The sequence below is a fragment of the Drosophila elegans genome, unplaced genomic scaffold (assembly GCF_018152505.1).
Source record: "Drosophila elegans isolate 14027-0461.03 unplaced genomic scaffold, ASM1815250v1 contig_149, whole genome shotgun sequence".
In the NCBI taxonomy this organism is placed as follows: domain Eukaryota; kingdom Metazoa; phylum Arthropoda; class Insecta; order Diptera; family Drosophilidae; genus Drosophila; species Drosophila elegans.
Window position 1 is genome coordinate 18,411,504 of NW_024545513.1, and position 25,189 is coordinate 18,436,692.

At 41.1% G+C, this 25,189-nt stretch overlaps 1 protein-coding gene across 1 annotated transcript; it reads right to left on the reverse strand.

Moving 5' to 3' along the window:
* Nucleotides 1–1,612: 1,612 nt before the first annotated feature.
* LOC108144579 (protein sevenless) lies at nucleotides 1,613–23,816 on the reverse strand. The gene is made up of 12 exons (XM_017269575.2): nucleotides 23,677–23,816; nucleotides 20,867–21,628; nucleotides 15,542–15,616; nucleotides 14,087–14,152; nucleotides 13,570–13,980; nucleotides 12,650–12,889; nucleotides 11,959–12,287; nucleotides 5,161–9,932; nucleotides 4,220–4,497; nucleotides 3,961–4,155; nucleotides 3,058–3,503; nucleotides 1,613–2,477 (listed from the first exon to the last, which is right to left on the reverse strand). The coding sequence occupies exons 2-12, from the start codon at nucleotides 21,527–21,529 to the stop codon at nucleotides 2,144–2,146; spliced, it is 7,809 nt and encodes a 2,602-aa protein (XP_017125064.1). The 5' UTR covers nucleotides 21,530–21,628; nucleotides 23,677–23,816; the 3' UTR covers nucleotides 1,613–2,143.
* Nucleotides 23,817–25,189: the final 1,373 nt, after the last annotated feature.

The window sequence follows — 25,189 nt, forward strand, 5'->3', positions numbered from 1 at the left end:
TCCCGGGGGCCATAAAATTAAATCCTTGCCGCGCTCTAAAGCTCAAAGAGCACCTTGCAGCACAAAAAAAAAAAAAACGTTAAAAAAAGGTAAAAAAAAAAGGTAAAGGAAATAAAGCACAAAAAAAAATCTGCCATAATAATAAGCGAAATCAATGGCAAGTCACCTTGAAGCCAGTTCCCGCTTCACTGCGGGGAAATTTCCGGGGAGTGGGTGAAAGTTAAGGCACGCAAAAGGCAGTTACTGGAAAAAATAAACCAAGGAACCAACCTTTGTTGGCAAATAAAGCAGGCATTCAAACCAAATTCGCGGCCCCTCAAATGCTCTATAAAATAGAAGAAAAACAAAGGAAATACTAAAAAAAAATTGCTATTTTTAACAAAACTTTATGTTATTTATATACAAGTAAAGGTATCTTACCAAACACTACAACATTTTCAATACCCATTTAATATTTAATACCTTTCAGCAATGTAAATGCATGTTACCTACATTTTAAATTATAAAATAAAACTAATTAAATAAATATTTTATTAACTTGTTGTATTTAATAAGTTTTTTTTTCAAATAAAATGGGTTTGGCTATACATTTTTTCATTTAGTATTTAGTAAAAATAGTACGAAAACATTTTTAGTCAATTGCTTGTAATAGTTTTAAAAGAAATCAATTTCTTTGAACTTTTAACAGGTAGGTAACATTTTTAAAACAAAGACACTTGTGATTGAGATACAAATTTTTAAAAAATCATGTAACTTAGAGATAGGGTATTGGAAAAGGTAAAGCTGCTTATTCGCATATTAAAAATGGTTTATTTATGTTCCGTTCTTCGTGGGTTAACGAGAGCCTGGCAAGGTAATCGATTTATGTGCTGCTATTTACAATTTTTGATTTATCCACCGCATTTTGCTTTTCTGAGCTCAGGCTTTTGTGTAATGCGATGCGGGGGAGGAAAAGTTTGTCAAAACATTTGACAAATCTGCATGTTTGTAAATGCGTGGTTGCGGGTGTGGGTGTGGGTGTGCGTGTGGGTGTGTGTGTGTGTGTGCGTGTACATGTGGTAGGCACTGTGTGCGTGCGTGTGTTCAAGAAAGAAAGTTTGTCAGGTGGTTTAATTTTTTTTTATATTATATTTCGCTTTGGGGGTGGTGGCTCCTTTTTCTACGCTGATTAGTTAAAGGACGACCTTCAAGAACGGTACCCAAACTCAGCTCTATTTATAGCCCTTCCAAAACCCTCACATCCCCGATTCATAGTATCGTCAAACTTTTGCACCAACGCTCACATTTAATTTGATTGTATTTTCCCAGATGAAAGCCGCCCTAAAAGAAAACGCAAAGAAAAACGATGAAAACAAAAGCCGCCGAAGGAAACTTTTTCTGGCCAAGTCACATTAAAAACTCGGCAAATTCAATAAAATTAAGCATAGTCTTGAGTGGAATTAGATTGGGAATTACGAATGAAAACGAGCGCTGAGAAAAACGCCTGACCCTCGATATATGGAACTTAAGAAAAATCACTTTTAAGGGCTGCAACTTTAAAAATATTAAGCTATTTCTAATTTCATAAAGCTTAAGTTTTTAAGATTATCAAAATGCAAAACCCCAATAAACATACCATATCTGAATTTATTAAAAGTCAAACATTTTGAAAGCTTAAAATCTGTATATCAAAGCAAAAAAAATATATATTATGCCATATATAACAAAAAAAATTGATTATTTAGCTTAAGCAAAAAATATACATATAACATACTCAAAAAAAGTTTTTTTTTATTTCAGTTTTAATCAGTAATCCTTAACCTTAATGTTTACGGAGTTCGTTTCGAACTACTCATTTTTGGAATTCAGCATTACCATATGTTAAAAATAGAAAACAGTGACGTATTCGTAGGAAGGTCTTTCTGAAGTAATAATATATTGAAATATTACAAATAAATTAATTTGTTGCATAATCTATATGGCAATGGTTCCCCAAAACTTTCGTATTCGAAAATAGTTTCTTAACTCAAAATTGAATGCAAATGTGACATTACAATGGCTTACAAATTAAAGCTGGCTTAGATTAATCGGAAAACTAGTTAGTGGTTATAAATTTGACCACTTCGCTTGAGACATTTGTTGTGAAGATTGAGGAGGTCCCCTTTTAAAGCCGGGAGACGCCTTCGTTGGCATACAGTTGTTTATCCTTTAGCGGAATGGAATCCCCGCCGGGAGATTCCCGCAGCGAGAGATTCTCCGACTCTAGCTGCTCCTCTTCATACTTCTGATCCTTCTGCTCCTTCTCCTCCGGCGGCTCTCCATCGAATCGCACTCTAAACTCCGGCTTGGAGCTGCCGACCGAGTCCGTCGTACTGGATGCGGATGCCATTTGACTGCGCCGCAGATCGGTGCTGATGGCGTGGAGTGTGTTGTAGCAGCGCCGGAAACTGGGCCGCTCCCACGGATCCGTTCGCCAGCAAAGCAGCAGAAGTCCGTAACTAGAGAGGCATTCGTTCATATATTCATTAAAAATTTTACAACAAAATATGGGACATGTAAAAAATGGTTTAATTGTTTCAGTTTTCTCACAAACCAAATACATATAACTATTTTATTTGGACATTGAGCGAGCTTATATTAATTTACCTTTCAAAATGTATATATTTTGTAACCCCTTGTAATTATGGTATTGACTAAAAAGTTTTAATCTTGTGGCATTACGTTAACCACCTATAAATAAAATATAAGCCCTAAATATTTAGTTTTTTTTTTTTTTTTTGTAAAATATAACAAATTTGATTTGATAGACAAATATTTTTTTTCTGTAAGTGGTAACAGTGATACAATAAATTAAAAGAACCAAAACAGAAAAGGCAATTTAAGTACCAAAACTATATCCAGAAGTTAATTTTAATGTTTTGAAAATTGTAATATTAATTTTATACCAAGAAAATAAGATTTAACAAGTCTTAGCAGAAATAAATAGTGATAAATTGTGAGAAAAAGGCAGATATATTCTTAAAAAGAAGAAAACCTCATATCGTATGAAATGATTCAGTGTTTCAGTTGGCAACTTACAGCTTTTCCGGGCACATGGGCGGCTGATGGAGCCGTCCGCCCTCCTTCACGTGGGCCAGCACCTCGAAGTTGTTCCTCGCCGCATACGGCTGCTGCCCCAGCGTGAGGATCTCCCAGCACAGGACCCCGAAGGCCCACACGTCCGACTGCGTGGTGAACAGTCCGTCGACGAGGCTCTCCGGCGACATCCACCTCACGGGCAGCAGTCCCTCGCCCTCCTTCCGGTAGTAGTCGCTCTTGTAGATGTCCCGCGCCAGTCCAAAGTCCCCGATCTTCACCGTGCGCCGCCGATCCGTGCCGCCCGACGACTCCGTGACCAGACAGTTCCGACACGCAAGGTCGCGGTGCACGAAGTGCATGTCCTCCAAGTAGCTGCACCCGTTGGCCACGTCGATGCACATCGCCAGGAGCTCGGACAGCGAGAGGCCTGCGGTGGGTTGCGGTTCCTTTAAAAAAAATATATATGATATTATCATGAAAATTTAAACATTTTTACTGCGATTTCTTTAGTATATACTTTTTATCAAGAAAACTGTGCATTTTGCTTGATTTTTTGCAAAAAATTACCAAACATATATTTAAATAAATAAATAAATCGATTGTTAAGTTTATGACGAATTCAACGATGATATTACAAGTTTTGGTCATTATTTTCCAGGATTTTAAAACAAAAACATTGTTTTTTTTCTCTTTTAATTTGACAATCATTATCACATATGTTAAAAGAAGAACGTAAATAAATAAGTACAAAAATAAATAAATAAACAAACAAATAAATAAATTAAAAAACAAATAAATATATAAATAATAAAATAAATAAACAAATTAATAAATAAATAAATAAATTTAATGGGACTGCAGCGATATCCTACATTAAATACCACTAATACGAACTTAAATTACCTGAGTGCTGGTGGTCCGAGCGGCTCGTAGGTAGCTGAGCAGATCGCCGGCCTCCATGTGCTCCATGATCAGGGAGATGGACTCGGTGTCGAAGCAGATTCCCACCAGACAGACGATGTTCTCGTGCTTGAAGTTGCTCATCAGCTGAGCCTCCTGCAGCAGCTCAGCAAATTCACTCGCTCCCTTGCGCAGGCTCTAGAGGATTCGGATCGAGGGAGTCATTGATGGAATGATTGTATTTTCGGCCAAGATGACTCACCTTGATGGCCACCCGCTGCGGCTCCTCGGAGTGCTCCGTCTGCAGCTGACCCTCGTAGACCTCGCCAAAGGCTCCGCTGCCCAGGAAGCGCAGCAGCTTCAATTGGCTCCAATTGATCTGCGGCAGCAGGGCAATGTCCGCATCACTCAGCGTTGTGGAGAAGGCGCGATTCCGGGCGGCCATCAGTTGCTGTTGCGTCTGCAGGGTGGACAGATTGCTCCAAATGCTGGGACGGCTCTGCTGGAGCAGTTTCTTGGCTCGCAGGCGACGCTTCTGCACTGTTAGGGATGAAAAAGCGCATTCGAATATAGTAAAGTATAAATTAAACATAAGGCATTATATTGGAAAAAATTAGAAATTTGAAATTTAATTTAATTGAAATTGAAATTTAAAGTTTACTTTAATTTGTTTTTAGTTTAAAATTGGTAATTGCACTTTTGAGCACCGGGCGCTGTTGCATGCGCATCATTTTTAAGCTCCTTCATATTTAAATTAAGAATAAACTCATAATAATAAATGGAATTCATGCTAAAATAAGTAATATTGAAAAATATTAAATCTAATGTGCAAAATATTGGATTTTACCTAATTTATTAAGGTAATATGTTTTGAATTTTAACTCAATTTTTAGATATTAAAATCGAATTTGAATATAGTCAATTGCAATGAAAAAATAACAAAATTGAGCACAAATTACCTGAATTTACTATAAAAAAAAATGGAATAGACAAAATACACATAAATTTACTTAATACATATATTAAATACAATTCATATTAAATTTATGATTTAAGATTCAAATATTAAGATTACTTTTTGAAATATTAAAATCAAATCAAAATCAATTGAAATAACTAAAAACCGCAAAGAATGGAAATCAAATCGATTCAAGATAAAATACTTGTATTTACTACGTATTTTGTAGCAGTGTTGTGGCTCACCTTTGCGCACGAGAACCAGGGCGAGGACGCAGCTGGAGACGATGGCCGCCGGCGCAATGATGGCCAGGACCAGAGAGCCGCGCTTCTCCGGCGAGACGAAGGGCTCGGCCACCCGCTCGCTCTCCTCGCTGTACGGCCCCCAGCCGTGCTCCACACTGCGGGCCCGCACCCGGAACAGGAGCAGCCGGCTGGTGTGCAGACTCTTCACGATGCAGCTCAGCTCGGTGGTGTTGCAGAAGTCCAGCCACTGGTCCTCCACCACCGGCGGCTCCTCGGCCCATGGCAGCCGCTCAACGGATCCCCCGCTGTCCGCATTCGCATCCCCATCCCCATCCGCCCGCCTCCTCCTCCGTCGCCGTCGACGTCGACTCTTGCGCCGCGCCTGCAATGCCTCCAGATTGTATAGAGCAATGGCGGCTCCATTGCCCCTGGCCGCCGTCCAGGTCACCCGGAACACCTCCTCGGCGATGTGCTCCAGCTGCGGCCTGCCCGGCTGGCTGGGTGCATCGCCCAGCGTCTCGTACTCCTCGGCCGCACCGTGGTACAGTGGAGCCCCCGGCGTGGCCGCATACCCGACGAGCAGGCGGCACTGGTAGCGTGTCCTCGGCTGCAGTGGCTCCACCACCATGCGCGTATAGTTGCCAGCCACATTGCGACGCAGTTGCTCCGCCGACGAACGGCACTCCAGCAGCAGCGATCCCAGCGGATCGGTGGTGCCGGCCCAGGTGAGACTCAGCGAATAGGGTCCCAGTTCGAGGAGCTGTAGCTCCGGCAGATCAGCAAAGCTGCGCACATGCACCTGGCCACTGGCGTTGCTCTTGCTGGCCGTGGCATGGGCTTGCACCCAGAGGCGATAGCCTGATCCCGGCTTTATTCCCGCCAGGCGATGTGTGCCCGCCTTTTCCAGACGACGCTCCTGTGGCTCCTTCTTAAGGCCTCCATTCGGGGCATCCTCGCCATCCTCGCCATCCTCGCCATCCTGCTCCTGCTGCCAGTGCAGCATGTAGTAGACACTATTGCTGCGCAGCTGCTCCGGCGGCAGCCAGCTGACCTCCAGTTCGCGCGGACTCAGCACACGGACGCTAAAGTTACGGGGGGCGGAGGGCGTGGCCGAGGCAGTGGTCAGCTCCAGCGGTGGCATAACCAGACTGGCCAATCCCAGCCTCCTTTGGTAGTAGTTGCTGAGGCTGCCCTTCAAACGATACCGGGTAAAGGGCTGGAGTTCGGTGATGTTTAAGTCATCTCCGGCACTGAGCAGCCACTGGAACAGGGGCTCCTCGCTAGGGGATGATACCTCCACCTCCTCCTTATCGCTGGCCAAAGTGAGATTCAATTGATACCGTACCCCGGGCACGGGCAGTGTGCAATCCTCGTCACCCTTTGGCAATGGCAAGTGCAGCAGACATTGCCGCTCCTCGCAGACGGGCTCCGCTGGAGGAGATGCCATAGCCGGTGGCAGGATTAGGCACTTTTTGGCCGGATATGCCTGATAGTTGTGGGCCCGCAGCAGACGCACTTCGTCCGGCTCCAGTTCGACCATATACTCCAGCTGCTGACGGCGTCGTCCGTAGGCGCGTATGCTTACGTTCCTCAGGGCATACAGGTAGCCCGAATCCTGGGCCAGCTGTCCGGCCGCCGCGTCCTCGCCCAGCAGACTGAGCTGCGCCCGCAGGGCGCTGGCCGTGCACAGCTGGCGGGCCACATCGTAGACGCACAGTTTGCCCTGCTGATCCACCAGGTTGAGAGTCTCGGCACCGGGCTCCAAACTGCCGGCATACAGCCGGCTGATTGGCTGCACCGTGTGCAACTGCAGGGCGGAGCCATCGGTTAGATTCCGACCACTGAGGGAACCGTTGCGCGGTGCACCCTGGTCGTACTCCAGCCAGAGGAGAGTGCGTGCCTGGGGCAGGGCCACCAGATCGCGCAACAGACGACCCCGGGCGGTGCTCCACACACGTTGACCCTGCAGGATGCGGCCCTCGAAGTGGCACAGATCCAGGCGATGGATCACTGCCGCCTGTGCCGTTCCGCTGCCATCCAGTTCGGCCCAGTAGACGATGCGCTGCACCCAGTCGACGGTGAGGGCCAACACCTCGGCCCGCATGCGGGCCAATTTGGCGGGCGGCGAGCCGGGGACATGGGTCAGCAACTCCACATGCTCGTTGACCCACAGCAGACGCTGTTCGCCTTCGATGCCGACCAAATGCTCCACCGGACTGGCTGTGTGCACCAAACGGCGGCGACTGCGCGTGTCCAGATCCAGTTGGCCAATGAACTCGGCATTGGCGTAGAGTAGGCGTGGCACTGACTGCACCTCGGGCGCCACATGCAGGGCATGGCTGGCTGCCCCCGCAGCCGCTCCAGTGGCCGCCACCCGTGCCTCCACCTGAAAGTGATAGGTGTGGTCCGGCTGCAGTTGCTCCACTCGCGCCTCCAGGGCGCTCTGGTTGAGACGCATCTCTGCGTGCAGTTCGGTGCCCAGCCAGCAGCTGATGTGATACTCCAGGGCCTGCACCGGCACCGCCATCAGCACCTCCTGGCCGCCCTGGGTCTCCGGGGCATCCCAACGGAGCAGGGCACTCACATTGGCCTCCTCCTGCAGGGCGGTGGACAGGCGCTCCACAAAGACCCTGAGGCGACGTGGCTGCGTCGGTGCCGCCGGCGGGGTGGTGAGCTGCACCCTGGTGGTGGCACCACTGCGCCAGGCGGTGCGCGGCGTAATGCTGATCTTCAGACGCAGTTGGGCCTGCGGCAGTTGGGTCAATCGGGCATAGGGAGTGCTCAGATCCAGGGTCTGTATGCGTTGGCCAAACTCCAAGAGCAGGCGATAGGAGACACTGTGATTCCCGGACGTCGTCGAGGGCAGCCAGCGCACATGGAAGTCATCCCAGTGGCCATCGTCCAGGCGTATGCTGTCCGGGGCGACGGCCAGGGGTACGACACCCTCGTCTGGCGGCGGCACAGCCAGGCCATCGAGCAACTGGAGGGCAGAGGCTGGCGAGACTTCGGCCGGCGTCGGCAGCTCCATTACATCTTGGGGGGCAGTGAGGCGGACTAGGCGTGCCCGCCGGCCACTCCCCTCCAGCCAGAGGAGGGCGCCCAGGGGACGCAGCAGCTGCAGACTCAGTGGCACTGCCTGAAGGTCAGCTCCCACCTGGTGGAGCAACTGCAGTGAATCCCCGTCAGCTGGGCTCAATGGAGCACGATAGAGACGCAGGGCGGCAGCTCCGCTGACCAGCCAGTAGAGCTGATCCAGCTGGGTGTCCAGCAGGAAGGATGAAATGCTGCCCTCCAGTCCGTTGACGCGATAGTAGGTGACCTCCTCATCGGACGTGGCGCCATGCCGCACGAGATGCGACCCGGTGGCATAGTACAGGTGACCCTGGCGCGGATCGAGGGCCAGGGAACGGGCCTCGAAGATGGGCAACAGTTGGCGACTGCCCGACCAGGGATCCATGCGCACCACACACTTCCTGGCCAGATCCGTCCAGTAGATTCCGCCGCCCCGCCAATCGTAGGCAACGGCGCCCACATGCTGCACTGGCTCAGCCAGCGGACATCCACCCTGGCCGTGCCGCAGGCGGATGCAGTGCAGCCGCCCCCCGCCGCTCACATAGTAGGCCACGCTCTCGTTAATCCTGGTCAGGGGTCCGGCTGATGGCTCCAGTTGCTGCTCCTGCAGCACCTCCAGTCCCTCGCCCAGTTCGTTGGTGGTGCGCATAGGTCCTCCTCGTCCACTCAGCCAGCTCAGACGATGTGGTCCGAGGGGCCAGGTGCGGGCCGCCAGTGGAGCCGTCCACTCGCCCGGTTCCCCATCCACATCCACACCACTGGGCATGGCCCGCACCCGCAGCTGATAGAGATTGTCCGGCTGCAGACGCTGCAGCCCGAAGAATGGCCCGCGAATGTTGCGTATGCTGAAGGCACTTTGGCTGGCCACGTCCAGCACCTCCAGCTCATAGCTCCAGCTGCGAGCGGCGTCCTGCGATTGATAGGGATTGCGAGCGGGTTCCCGCCACGAGATCTTGGCCGCCTGGGCGCCCAGCTGGGCCTTAAGGCTGTGGGGCCGGCCTCCGCCCAGGGTCAGTGGCTGACCTCGAGGGTCGAGGAGTATGGCTGCCCAGCAGTCGGGCAATTGCCTCAGCGGCCACGTGCCACTCACTGAGGCCTGAGCCTCCTGTGACTCCTCCTCCTCCGGCACCAGCAACAGTTGGCTAGCCGTTGGCAGAAGCAGCGAGTGATCCACCAGGGCAAAGGTCTGCCAGGCAGCTGACGAGCCATCGGGATGCTGGGGCAGGGGAAGGTGCTGCCTGAACCCACCATCGTAGCTCAGCAGCAGGCACTTAGCTTCGTGCGGCAACATCAGGCGGATGAGGAAGTGCTGCGGCTGCACCACAAACCAGCCCGGCTGTCTGATCCTCACCAGACGATGGCGCATCCGGCCATGAAGGTCCTCACGCCACAGGGTCTCCTCGTCGCGCCAGAAGAGCCAGCCATTCAGGGCATCCACTTCAAGCTGCTCCACCGGCAGTTCGAGGGATTCACCCTCAACGGCAGCATCCACCGCTCCGCCCTCCAAATTCGTGCTGATGAACTGCCACTTGGATTTGGCCTGGCTGGGGTCCAACGATTCCACGGCCAGGTACAGGCGTTGGCGCAGCCAGTCGAAGCTCAGCCTCCGGGGTGTCATCCACTGGCCACTGGAGATGTTGGCCAGGTCCAGCGTCAGCTTTTGCACCGGACTCACCATCTGTCCCGAGTCAAATTTTAGGCTGCGATTTTGGGATTTAAGAAACATAACTAAATTAAATTAAATTAAAAAATAATTGTTCTTAACCATTAAATAATTTCAAAACTTTTGAGACTGTTAAGAACTTTCAGGATTAAGGGGGCATTCTGGTCAGGAAGCCTGAATTTTGGGCATTTCTTCAAATAAGGTAAAAAACAAAAATGAAAATTAAAAATTTCAAAAATTAATTTTTTAACATACATTTTTCTATATTTGTTTTTTATTTACATTTTGAGAATATAATAAAACAAAACTAAAAGAAAAAGAAAAAGAAAAAGAAAAAACAAAACAAAATTTCGAGAAAAACGCCTTTAAAGTTTAGGAAACAATTATACCTTTCTTCGAAAATAATTAGAATTTTGAACAGTCCGTTTATAATCATAATTTTGAAAGTCAAAACATTCAAAATATGCAAACAAAATAAATTTTTTTTAAATTTATAGAGCAGAATACCTCCTTAAGTTATGGCTATTGAATAAAACATTGTATAATAAATATTTAATTTCTCAAGTAAAAGGCATATTAATTGAGGTGAAAAATATTAAATTTTTCAAATATTAAAATCAATTATAAAAAATTTATTTATTTATTTAAATTGAATATAAAACACTTGCATTTACTACGTTTTTTGTACCAGTGTAGCCAAGACTCACTCGAATTTCCCCAGTTATAAGAATTTTACATAGCTCATAATATTTATTTAACCTTAAATAATAAGAACGCCGAAATATTGTGTAAGTTGATAACGATTTGAACTGAAACCAGCTTGCCCGCTGTACAATTTTGTAACATCTTTTCCATCCAGTATCCCTATTAATTCAGGTCTAACCTAACCGTTAGGTAATAGCCCTGGTATCGAAGCTGACAGGAGTTTTTAAGGATAAACTCAGCGCTCTCCACATCGACATAGGCATAGATGTCATAGTCGTCGCTACGGATGCAATTGTAGTCGAGTGGAGCTAACTGCCACGGTATCATGCTTATGACACACCACTTGCTGGTATTCAGTCCTGGGTTGTCATCCTCGAGAGTCTTGAAATAATAGGGGTAATACGGTTTGCTCACTAATGGCCAAAATAAAATGCATCGTATCGGATTGTTGCTATGCAGTGCGTCGACTTGGGCCATCAGATCCTCTGGATCATCCACATCCATGGGCTCCACAGCGTCGCCGGACATAACGAATACTGTTTGTTTACTTCAAATTGTAAGAGAAATTTCTACGAGAACAATTTCCTTTTTAGCAAATATGCTTGTGTAGCTTAAAGCGGAATATGATCGACATACTGCGCTAAGTTATTTTGTTTCTTTGACTGAGGGATCGCTTTAGAGACAAGGTAGTGAATCAATAGTCAATCTAAATATTTTTATAACCAACTTAATTGGTTAGAGAATAATTTCCAATATTTATTCCTAGAAGTCAAATTTTTCTCCAATATAATATGTTAATATACTGCATATTTTGTGAATAAAATATGACAAATCCAAATGGTGGTTTTCTGGCTGATTTTTGCAGAATTTTAAAAGCAAGAATCCGAACAATAATGGTTTTATTATCTCAGCTATTAACACTGGTAAAAAATGCGACGTAAATCCAAATATTTTGTAATCAATTTTAATTTATTTTGATTTGATTTTCAAATTAAGTTATATTTATATATGTATATATATTTTAGTTATATTAAATAGGAAAATATTAAAAATTTTTAATTTTTCACCCAGAGAAATATCACGATAATTCCCAAATACTTTCTTTGTGTTTTAAGTATGAAAAAATGTAGTTTAAAATTTAAAAAAAAAAATTAAATCTACAATGTTCCTATTTGATAAACCAATTAAATATGTTTATAATTACATTATAATGTTTTTAGTTTATTTTAAGTAAGTTTATATTTTGGAAAACAATGTTTCATTCAAATATTTTAATGTTTTATTTTACTATGTTTTCTCTGGGTGTATATAAAAGCTTTATAGCATGCTGAAATATTCACCAAAATGATGCTCATTACCTGCTCAATTCCCCATGGACGTTTAGCAGCCACAACTGCTGATCTCGCTGTGACCAGGCCACATCGGCCAGTTCCTCCTGGGACTGATAGATCATCGAGCTCTCACCGGCCGGTTCCAGGGACTGCCACATGACAGCCCTTCGTCCTGCCAGCAGGACACCCCCAGTCAGATCCTTTACAGGTCTATCACTTGGGGAGGCATGCGTTTCCACAAACCCCGTGGCCAGTGGACCCTCGCCCTGTTTGTTGATCATCGCCAGTTCCAGCGTGTAATTGGTTCCCGATTCCAAACGGGAGAAGATTAGGCTACCTCGTCCCGCAGGAACCAGCTGAAAGTAGGGAATTTCAGAACATTTGTGTACTAATTCTTTTACACTGGTAAAAAAAAAAACAATTAAAATATAGTTATTTTAAATATTAAAATTTCTTAAATTTTTAATTGTCTATATACGGAATAAGTTTTAATATATAAAAATCTTTTCTAAATTGAACTCAAATAATATGAATTTAAATCAAATAGGAACAATTTTAAAATCAATATACTCAAAATTTATTAAAATATTTTAATATTCAATCATGCAGTTAAATATGGATTGTATTTAATTTAATTAATTTATTTAATCAGTGTAGAGAACAACATTACAGTTTTATTTATATATCGCATAAATTTATAAAATAATAGATGGCTAACCTGCTCAGCTGTGAAGTTTCCTTGGGAGGATCTCATGGTCAGGCGGTATCCTTCGAGGGGTCCATTGGTGAATCGACCCGGATGCCAATGGACTGCCACGTGGGAGTCGTCCAGGCCCAACAAGTGTTCGATGACCGGGGCCGAGATGGGCGCGCCCTCGGGGGGCGTTTGGTAGGCGGGCGTGGCCGGGGAGTAGAGCACCTCGTCAGTGTTCTCGCCAAAAGGCAGCTCGAAACGGAACTGCAAAACGAAATAAAATTAAACGAAGCCTATCATTAGTAAATTATAATCATAGTTCCTTTTAGTTTCAAGGTATTTAAACTATCGACATTTCTAAAATAACCTTTTCTGCTTAAACGTTGTAATTTGAAGATTTAATTTTGTGGCCCATCAAAAGGTGTATTTTTTTTTGGGCTAAGGTCAATAAATGCACATCAAGGGCTTTACCTCTACAATTACTTAAAACAAGTACTAAAACTTTAAGGATACACATTTTTTTAAGTATTTATGTTCCTTACCTAAAGTATAAAAAACGTAAAAAATAACAAATTTTTGAATTACATTTTTTTTAATTTATCATTTTGAGGTCAATAGGTTTTTTGAAATTGCAGTTTTATAATTATAACATATTTTAAACGCTTTGGCAACTCTGGTTGTAGAAACCGTAAAAAAACAACGCAACAATATTATGCATATCATTTCAATTAACGAATCTCTAAGTTGCAGTGAAATTTTCATATTTTATTTTAACATAAGGTGGCGAAAAAAATATAAATTGAATTTAGTGGTATCAAGTTATTAATTTACCCAAGTGAGGTATAAGGTACCAAAAAATGTGCCTAGATACACCCCAACACTGCAGATGAGTGGCTTATATGTAGGCTGTATATGATTCCAAGGTAACTCCATTCACAACTTACCCTGTACTGGGTGTAGGGTATGAGGGACTCCAGTATCTCGCAGACGTAGTACTCATCGCAGTCATAGTCCGCCAGGTTGAACCAGGCACTAGCCACTGGTGCATCCTGCGAGCGATCCTGATCGTCCTGCTCGAGGTCCTGCTCGAGGTCCTGCTCCTCGCCGTGGTGGTCCACGTACTGGTACTGGATGTTGAAGGGTCGGCTGGCCAGGTACTGCTCCGGGAAGTGCATCGCCCAGCGGATGGTGAGCGGCATGGCCTGGCCGTCCGCCCGTGGAGCCCGCTCCAGCTGCGGCTGCGTCCGCTCCACCAGGTGACTGATGGCCAGTCGCTGCAGGTGCCAGTAGTCCCGCTGGGCCATTTCGCAGGACGAGATGCAGGGCATGTCGAACGGGTAGAACTGCAGCGACAACTGCGGACGACAACGGGTTAAAAGGGGGACACAACGGGGTCAGCGATTGGATGTGGATAGGGGTGATCTTTGACGGAGACGGATTAGGACTGGATGGGCTACTTACGCAGGCCTCCTGGCAGGACTCCAGCTCCTTGAGGGCGCGATACCACTGGGCACAGCCCTTGGTGCACTGTGAAAACGGAACAAAATATATACGTTTTCAATCTGTTTGAATTCAATTCATTTAATTTAGACATTGGTGAAGGAAGACATTTTTTGAGTTTACAATTTGAAAGAATATTATACATATATTATATAAAAAAAAATGCATAAGAATGAAGTCAAGAATACAAGTCAATTGATAATCTATTTATTTATAAAATGAAAAAAATATCACAGACCGATTTAAGACTTCAAACATTTTCTGATATACAAAAATAATGCACATATATAAATTTGTTTTAATTATAACTCGATTTTTATTTAAATGCGTAACATAACAATTTCCCAATTGTAAGTGTAGGCCACTTGTTCTTAATGAATAACACATTGAGCATTGTTCAATATAGATAACATGTCTATTATTCCGTAAATGCCACAAATTAAGAGCAACAAATATAGGTACATACATTTATAGTAAAGTGTAATAAACAGACGCTATTAAATTTATAACAATAAAAAAGTTTCCTCTGCTATTAAGCGGAATTCATTCTAAAAGCCATGTTTACATAAAAATGCAAAAATAATTATTGTCCTAAGGCATGGCAGATACAGTAACTTGTTTTATTTATATATTTTTAAATCATATTAAAGTAAAATAAAATTCTGGGTTGCAAAGATTAAGGCATCTTAATATTATTTATCACTTAATCTATTGATTTATTATAAAAACATATTTAAAGTATCCAAGAAAGAAAGGCCATTGTTTTGTAGAATATTTTAACTAAACAAACAAATTATGCAATTTTAAACTAATCTATGGATGTCGGATTTCCACTATGCTACCATGAAATATGCATATAAATTTTACTTCTGATAGAAAAGCCACCGCAAAGGCAACAAAAACTGTCTGATAACTACACTAACATGTTTTTCAATCCGAGCGCCATAAGTCAGTTACTTAAAAGTCTAACGTTACACATCTAACTAAAGTATAAATTCTTTTTTTTTTACTAGACTACTGCTCAGAAGCAATGCAAGCAGCTGGTAAAATTGATCGTAAAGTGTGAATTGGCCCGACTGGATAGTCCAGTCATGAGCAGCATGATGCAGGCAAGTAATCCGCTGAAGAAACGGACGGACAAGGAGCCCAGGACCAGGGCAGAGACCATCCGTAGGGAGCCCCTGAAGCTCCTGTTCGATGGCTTCATCAGTGGTCTGGAGAGGGAGAACGACTGGCAGCGGATAATGCACTTTGAGTTCGTGTCCAATTGACCCTGAATGTTCTGAGTGTACTGCCAACAGAAGTGGTTAGCCCGGAGCGAGCAAAGAGGTGTCGGGTTACCCCACATCGACCCACCACATATCCACATATCCCATATCCCATTTCACCACTGGCTCCCTGAAGTCTCTGACTTACCCGTGTTTTGTAGCACTTGTCGCTGTTGTCCGCCTTCTCGCACTGTATCCCATACTCGTCCAGAAACAGATCCTCCTGAAAAAAATCAAAAATGTGAAAGCCAATTAGTTTCGAGTTTTTTTTTTGTTTATTTTGGGCCCTTGGGAACGGAAGTTGCGGCAAGTTTGTATGGGAAAACAGTGCCGAATGAGACCACATTTATAACAATAGCAATGACAATATAAATGCGAATTCTGTGCCAATGCCAATGGCTCAATTATTTCGATCAATTATCATTGGGGAGCAGGGAAAGACTTCGGACTTCGCGCATAACATAAACATAGAAATATACTCTTGATTAAATGTGCTTTGTTTACATATACATATCTATCTATATATATATTTATATATATATATGTATATATATTGATATTATTTTTTGCATTGACATACGATTTTCGAGAATCGCTGATGCTGCATAAATTTGATAGAAACAAGTTTGCCACGTGAGCCATGGAGATCTCTTGAGAGCCGAAATCTATTTGCATACCCTTGACTTTGGCCTGCCAAGGGTTAAACGTACCGGCTCAAAACGGGGTCAACTAAGCAAAACTCAAAGATGATAGATGGAATGAAAAACAAAACTATTCGCAAGACATTAAAAAAACAAACTGGCCTGAGAAACCATTAAAAAAAGGCATTTTAAGATGATAGTTGGAATGAAAAAACAAACTGTTCGCAAGACATTAAAAAACAAACTGGCCTAAGAAACCATTAAAAAAAGGCATTTCAAAATTAATAAACTGGAACAGAAAACATATTTGTGCCCAAATTTTTTTGTAGCCTTTTAATAAAAAATTAATATACCAAGAAATACGTAAATAAAATTCGCAATTAAAATGAACTTATTGAATCATTATTTATTTCTTAATAATTTTATTTTGTAATGGTTTTAAATCTATGTATGTTTAAATAAGTTTGTATCAACAAATTCAACGTGACTAGCGCTACAAATATAAGTGTAAAAAATTTTATAAAAAGGCATCGCAAACATTATTAAAGTAAATTAAAAATGCCATTAAGTGTATCGTTTAAATTTCGTGTGAGAGAAAATTAATATCTACTTAAGCTTTGGCCCACAAAGTGCACAATCCGTTGAGTTGTTCCCCAAAAGAGAAAGCAAGCACTTAAAGTACAATTTAGCGCTTTTGGAGCTGCCCCCTGCACCAATTACAAACTCCTTAAAATGGCCAACTTTGTTAATTGTGTTGCTTCGGCTTGGCTTGCTAAATGGACTAGCAATTACCAAGGGATTTTCCCTCACGCACACGGATTTTCCGCATTCAACCAAACACACACATGCACACACACACACGAAAAGTATTTTTCTGGTGCTTGTACTTTCCTTTTTTTTTCGCACACGCGTCAATTTAATTTAGAATTCTACGTAATATAATATTAATTTAGCTTGATTGGCTTTTTTCACAAACAGAAATAGCTCTTGAGAACGAGAGTTCTCTCGTTCTGCACAAAAAAAAAGGGAAAGAGGGAAAGCTTCAGACCATGAGCGGATCTAAAGGGGATTAGAGGAGCGGGGGCTTAAGTCCCCCCCTTTTTTGGGATAAAAAGCGATAGAAAACAGTGGTATTTTAAAAGTATGTAACTAATCATTTGAATAAGAAACAAAAACCCCTTAAAATCAAATCCTGAATGCACCACTGCTCGAGACTAATTGGCATTGGGGGTTTTCATGTCGTCATTGCTCATCTTTTGTTGTACAATTTCTATTACATTAACTCGGAAACCTACCCACACACACACACACACACACACTGAAAGGTGGGCGGGACGGGGGGAAGGCCACCAGACTGGGTTGGTGTGTTATTGACACCATTATTGTGCCATTGTTGTTGCTGCCATCAGGCTCTGGAAAAGCAAGCCAAAGAAATTACACTTGTGCGCTGATGAACAGGCGGGCACACACAGCATCGCTTAAAATTATAGTACTTACAATTGAAGTACAAGTAAATGATATATTCAATAAGTCTGACAAGGGCTTAGAAACTAAACCACCTCAAGACTGCACTTTTCTTAACTGAACCAATCATTGTTTTCAAATTTTTTCATTTTTCAGTATCCATTAAAAATTGCTAATTAAATATGGGAAAATAACCTTGAAAAGTGATTTTACGAAATTAAGCAAAGTTTAATATTGGATAATTTTAAACTATATGCCACCCCCAATTATTTTAAAAGCTTTAGTTTGTTTTAAAACAAAGATAAATCAAGGATCAATAATTCAATAATTCAATCAACAAAACAAGAACATAAACAACTAAATAGATATTAATTGATTACAAAAATATGTATAGTACTTTGTATTATTCATTTGCAATAAATCTGCTCACCACAATGTTACAAAGTTTGCTCAAATTTTGTCGTTCCTCGAAACAGACTCTTATTAATTGGGCCTCGATTGTAGGACTACCTACACATAAATTGACTAAACATTTAGCTCACTCTCGAATTCAGCAAGGCAAAACATCTTAATAAAATTTCTTTTGTTCGCATTGGCGTTCTAGGTTATGCGAAATCCAGTTACCGGATGAGTATTGAGGTTTGGTCTAGTTTGGTCTGGAGAAGAATGACCAGCTGAAATGATTAGCTGGAGTTATAGTAACAACTCAAAATCTTAATTGAAATTTGGACTAAAACCTCAGTTTATAATTTGAAGTTGAGCTTGGCACAAATATGCAAATTAAAAAATAGTTTAATAATATTTTATTTAACAAAAAATGCATAAAAGATAATAAAATCGTTACCTTAACAGCAAATTTATCTTACAATATTTGTGTAAATGTATAACTAAATCACTGATACCTACATAAAAATATATGCAAGATGTGTTGTTGGAAAATGCACAAATAAATAAAGCTGTAGGCTTGAGGTTCAATCCGTTCCCATACTGTTGCGAGCAAATTAATAGGAATCCCAGATATCGCTCAGTTATCATTAATTTTAATTGGCGTTGGGCTGGTGTTACTCGAGTGTCGAATTGCGGATTACTAAAATGGCGCATTGCTAATGAATGAAGTGCAAGCCGAGCAACTGATTACCATGCAGCCTACTCCTATTACACACTCTCCAATAATATAGTAATTACTGTCCGTACATTTCGTACATTTGCACAGGGAAATATATGGATGCTGAAATGCCGACTCACTGCCACGCACATTAGCGTATACTAGTGCATTTCAGTAAATGAATCGAAATATTGTGGAACTTGACGTAATCACTATCCCAAGCCCATATTTTGTTATTTACAAAAATCATCTCTTATTTATCACCTGATATTAACGTTGGTAAAGGCTTAATATTCAATTATAAATTATTTTTCGGACCCACAGCGATATATTTGAAATCAGTATTATTTGCCTAGACCTTATATTGTTTGTAAACATTTATTTCGATATGATTGTCTATACGACCGAAAATAAACAAGCACCTCAAAATATGACACCAAACTGAAAATCGCTTCTGGTTTATTTTAGTTTTTCATATTAAGTTACCATTCTTGTAACAAGAAAAGTAATACCTCTCTATCTCTAGTAAATCTGAAGGAACGATGAAAAATAAATAAATTTCAATCGTTAATTTAACAAAGCATTCAGACAATTAAATCACGCTTTGGAAACCCATAGCATTTGTAATTATGTGCATAATTTAAGAGTATAAAGTTGCACTTGTATTTAACACCTCATATAGTAAAACACATCAATCCACCTGCAATTAAAACATGAACACGAACATGCATTATTAAGCTTTTTAATTAAACTCCCCAAAGGATTCAACCAGGAGCGCATTAATAATAAATGTTTATTTAAGAGGGAAATGAGTGAAATATAAAATTGAACTAAATTAAATATCGGGTGCCATGGTGTAGCTGTACAAACGGGCGACATCGCACAAATGCCAGTTAAACACACATAAACCCACTCAGAATGCAAATTGCAATAAAGCCGAGGAGCTGAGGTAACCCAAATAATGAGAAAGATTCTAATCCCGATCTGGTGAGCGAGTTGGTGCTAAATTGAAATGTCAACTCTGGCATGGCATTTCATCCACATTCACATCCACATCCACAATCGTGGGATGGATCCAAATCCACATTCACAACCACAACCACGCAATCACCGACTTGACGATCTTCAATTATACATATCATTTAATTAGCCGTTGCAGCGCGTGCAAGTGAGCGATTAACGGCCACTGAATGTGAATGCTCTAGAAATTCATTCAACCCAACTGAATAATCTGGCCAGTGAATGTCTGAAAAGAGTTGACCTTTTTTATTTTTACACATTTTTTGCTGTGGGCCACGTGACTTCGCCGCATTGCACTTGTTCAGATTGTTTTCTGATTATATCGTTGACATATGCAAAACTAGAAGAAAACATTACGTACTCCGAGTGTCGCTTTCTTTGCTGACAAATGATGGATGGACGTTGGAGTAGCCCTGAGGCATTGCCTGTTTTTGTTTCATATTTTGTGCAAATGCCACATATTTTGACACTGTCACGCAATAAGCAAAATAATACATCATAAAAACCGCCTGGGATATGGCAAAAAAAAATGGATAGTTAATATCAAACACATTTGAAATATTTTCATTTCAAAAATGTTGTTATTACTAAATTATGATTATAAAAGAGGTTGCCGACTCTAATGTTATGAATGTTTGCAAAAACACTATCAGCAGAAAAGATATTCTATTAATAACTTGAAAAGATAAGAAAATGTATTGATAAATAACAGAGATAAAGTTTTTTAAACGCAAATCTATTCTGTTTACTCTAAAAACTCTCACTCAAAGAAGACAAAAATATGGAATAAAGAAACTTAAATGAAGTCACTACAAAAATAAATATAACAACGCAAATAAAAAACTTTTTTAAGTAACAAACATATTTAAAATGATCAAAAATGCATATAAACAATTTAACAAAACTGTCCAAATTTTTGGACTGAACATCCTGACAAAATCTCTCCCTCACATAAAAACGTGGAAAAAAAATGATAATCATTTTGATGAAATTCCATACAAATTTATTCTTAATTCTAAGCATTTCACTTTCATATGTTTGCATGCAAGAAAAAAAATTACCGTTTCATAATATCAATAACACATTGTTAAATGGTAAAAATTTAAAGTATTTGTTGACCTGTGAGTAATTAATTTATACTAACTCTTCTTTTTTTATTGTTTTTTGTTTAATTTTATAAAAACTTTTCTTTGGGTTAGTTAAAATCCTAAAAAATTAATCATAATAGCTAACAAATACTCACCTCAACGATGCATCGCTGGACACAGTCACGAGTGACCCGTTCAAGGACTACCCGCTCGTCGACTCCATGATGCTCCTCTGGGGGATTCGGATTCGGATTCGGATCCGAAACTGGAGCCACGGAGGTCTGTGCCCTACTGCTGATGGCAATTCCCTCAACGATGCTCGGCGGTGCTGCTGCGGCGTGCTTGTGCCAGATGGCTACCTTCTCCACCACATCGCTGTCCAGTTTGGGCCGCAACAGGCCGATTTGGTCCTTCATGCCGGGTTCCGGACTCTGGTGCACCGAGTAGTTGTGCGATCGGCAGACATCGCAGCAGATGGAGAGGAGAATGAGCAGCAGGAGGTTGATGATCAGCACCGTGGATATGCCACCGTGACCATCCTGACCGCTGGTCAACTGGCGACCCAAACGGGCCAATTGCTGGCGAAGATCGAGTGTGCTGCTCTGCTGATGGACCACTATTTTGCTGGGTACGGCGGGTGCGGATTGTACATTGGCTGCCGGTTGATTTATGTGGGTGGTGGTCATCTTGGTGTTCACATTCACCGCGATCTTTACATTAAAGCTAATGTTCAGTCTCTTCATGGGACCTGCATTATTTTGCTGTTTGTTCTCCTGATCCGCCGATTGATCTACATTTTGATGCCAAAACATAGTCATTGAAGTCGAGAGTCGAAAGTTCTTATCGCGAACTACTCAATTACTGTTCTTTCTCCGTTCGAATTTACATTTTAGCGCCGCAATTGACTGAAAACGAAACTGAAACCAAAACATAAACAGAACCAAAGTCAGAAAAAGAAAGAGAGTAAAAGAGAAGGTGGAACAAAAACACACACAAATACTATAAAAAATCAAATCTCAAAGTCAAAAAACCAATTCATTGGGATATGTAAAGTTCATCAGGTAATTTTCATGTTATGTAAATTTAAAAAATAACACAGAACGAGAAAGGGACTAACAAAGTTTATTAAAAGTAACTTTCAAATACTCTATTCCTCACTTTTCTATTTTATAAGAAATGTAAATATACATGTACATGTAACATGAGAGATCGAAAATAATGGAAATTCATTTAAGAACTAAACTAAAATTTGTTCTAACTAAAAAAAAATATCATACATTCTACATACATGTTATATAATTAGTTTCCCTCAACTGATTTATACGAATTTTGTACATCTGTTTCATTTGAAATAATTGATTTATTAGGCATACAATTCGTCAGTTCGATATTTTAAACACAACTACAACAAATTCTGTCTAATAAATAAAAACGCAAGTACTGTAATTACAATGTGCGAATTTTGCCCTTACAAAATGCAATATGACAGTCATACTTGTCAAACCCCAAATCATAATAATTTAGATGATGAAATGTTACAAAGACTAGCAATTAGAAAATATTTTAATTTAATAGTTGCTTGCTTATACTATATGCATAAAATTAAGAACATATAAATTGGTATTTACTTAACATTTTGATAAGCACTACTTTGTAAACAAATTAATTTTTTATCTACGATGCATACGTTTTTAAAATCACTAAGAACTACAAAATACTTTCCCGAGCTGATATACCCAAACCAAAAAATTAGATAAATCGCAAACAACTCATTTCAAATGCGGACAGCTCAAAGGTTCAATGAACAATCGCAACGCCGATCGATAAGCCAACAATCCCGATGATCTCAAATTGTGTTTAGGGGAACTTCGCCCTCCACCAAAAAAAAAAAAAAAAAACACATCCAGTTCGCTGTTTCTCATACACAGGACATGGCCAGGGTCCAATTAATATTCAGTCTGCATAATCAGCTAGCCAAGCGACAAGTTTCAATTAACATGGCGTAATGCATGGCCAATAAGTCACGCCCCCTTTGTGGCCGCCCACAACAACTAAAACAACAGCTTGAAACAAGAATAACAAAAACAATAACCACAACCCACAACAAGGGGAGCGGCCATAACAAATTTATCCTCATTAAGATGCAAACACATTGGCCGGACGGAGAATAATCGACCGGAGTCTCTTTCGAAAACGGAAATCCCTTTCCCAGCCGCAAGTTCAACGCACACAGCGCACAAAAAATATTAGTTAATTGCACTTTAATTTCATATTTACCAGGCAACAACAACAACAACAACAACAGCACTGCTCACTATTAAAATGTTAATTAAATAGCTCGCCGAACAGACTAGACCGGAGAGAAGAAAAAAAAAAAAGACAAAAATAAATTGAAAATAAAATTGAATAAGCCGAGCGAAAATAGCGAAAACATGAAAGATCACAGCGGATTAATTGCATCAAAGTATGCAAATGCCGGCCAGCGGTTCACCATTAATTAGTTAACGTGGTTGGTGGGTGGTTCGAATGTATATTAAATATAATATAATATTAATCGACCACATTGGAAGTCAAAATGTCACCGGAGAGAAGCAAAGAAACCGGAGTGATTGAGCCCCTAAACTCTTCTCACCCACATTTCGTTCAGCTCGTTGTTGAAGTTGTTAAGCGCAGTTGACGCGGTTTAATTCAATTTATTGTTGATTTGAGCAGCTTAATTGCATTTTATTGTTGCATTTGTTGCCTCGACTTAACTACAGACACTTCACATTCACACACACACACACACTGCACATTGCACACGAGAAAAAAAATACGATCGATTCGGACGGATATGGCATTAAAATATTCAAATTTCATTTGTACTTTGGGTGTACTTTCTGTCAAACATTTGTCATCGTTGAGTGTGTTTAAGTGAATATATATATATTGTTTGAGGGAGAATAAGAGCGCATCGTAAACTCACTCGACGAAATGTCGCAGATATCTGAATATCTGATTATTTGAATATCTGAATATCTGAATATCTGAAAACAGAAACAGAAACAGAAACTGAGAATATGAGCGGCGACACGTAGTGCGCAGTGGCGCGATCGGAGCAGAACTGATTTGCCGGCGAGCGGCGGGCTTTAACCAAGCCCCCCAAGCTTGAACCGCGAACCGCGAACCTCGAAGCCCCAAGTCCAAGTCCAGTCCAGGCCGGTCCAACCCCCAGTTTGAGAATCGGAAACCGAATGCAACCGAAACAATACAAATGAAACCGAAACTGAAACCGAAACCGAAACCGAAACCGAAACCGTAACCGAGACGAGCTGTGAAAAAACCATGCGAACCCATTGATCTTCGGCGCTCTTTTTTTTCTTCTTTTGGTGACGCAGCCACGGTCACGATCACGTCATGGGCATGGGCAACCCCTGAAACTCTTTTTCTCTTTGGGTCAAAGTTCAACAATTAGTCAATTGGCATTAAACATTAAACACACTTATGAATAACCATTTTTACTTTTATATAAGATCCAAGCTCTATTTTAACTCTATAAATATATATGTTATACACATATATATTTATAACCGTTGTAGAGTAACGAATACAATATCGTTAAAAAGTATGTAAGAGGTAGAAGGAAGCGTTTCCGGCCCTATACTATACATAGTATATACTTGATCAGGATCAACAAATAACTTGAACTATAAAAGTCGAGATCTTGGAAACTATAAAAGCTAGAGATTAGGGATTTAAAATGTAGTTTTAGCTATGCCCAAGCAGTGCAAATTTATTTCAAAATGGGGCCACGCCCAAAAACACGATTATTTTCAGGGGCATATTTTTTCTTTTCTTCTAATTTTACATATGTTTAATTGTAAGAGTAAACTCCAAAAACTTTTAAACTGATTACATTTTTGATAAATCGAATTCGGTAATAGTTTATGAAATGAAGATTAAAAAAAAATCTGGGCCACGAATTAATTTTCGGTAACATAAATCTTCTTTTTATTTTTCCCACATATAAAACAATGTCGATTTTCTACCGTTGGCAAATCGACTTGCTTGTTCGCTTTTTGCAGTTATATGTCCCAATAAATTAACGTGATGGCAAATTTATTTAAATGGCTCAGCTGATTCACTATGAACACAATTAACTAGGCCCTAACATTACTTTTAAATTGATTATTGAAGCTAATTGATCACATGCAACAGTTGACGCTCACGAATAATTAAATTCAATCACGAATGAACCTCCACAAAAGAGAATATAAGTCTTCCAAAGCTTTTTGTGAAATAAATTCCTTGGAAAAATGATAAAAAAGTAAAAGCTTTAAACGCAGAAAGAATGAATACATTCTTAAACACTTGCTTATTTTAAGTAATTAATAATGAATTTAATGGATTAATCATACATGCTTGAATGACATTTTTCTCGGAATTAATTAATTAATACCTACTTCAAAACATATTTCACATTTACTATAATAGACCGA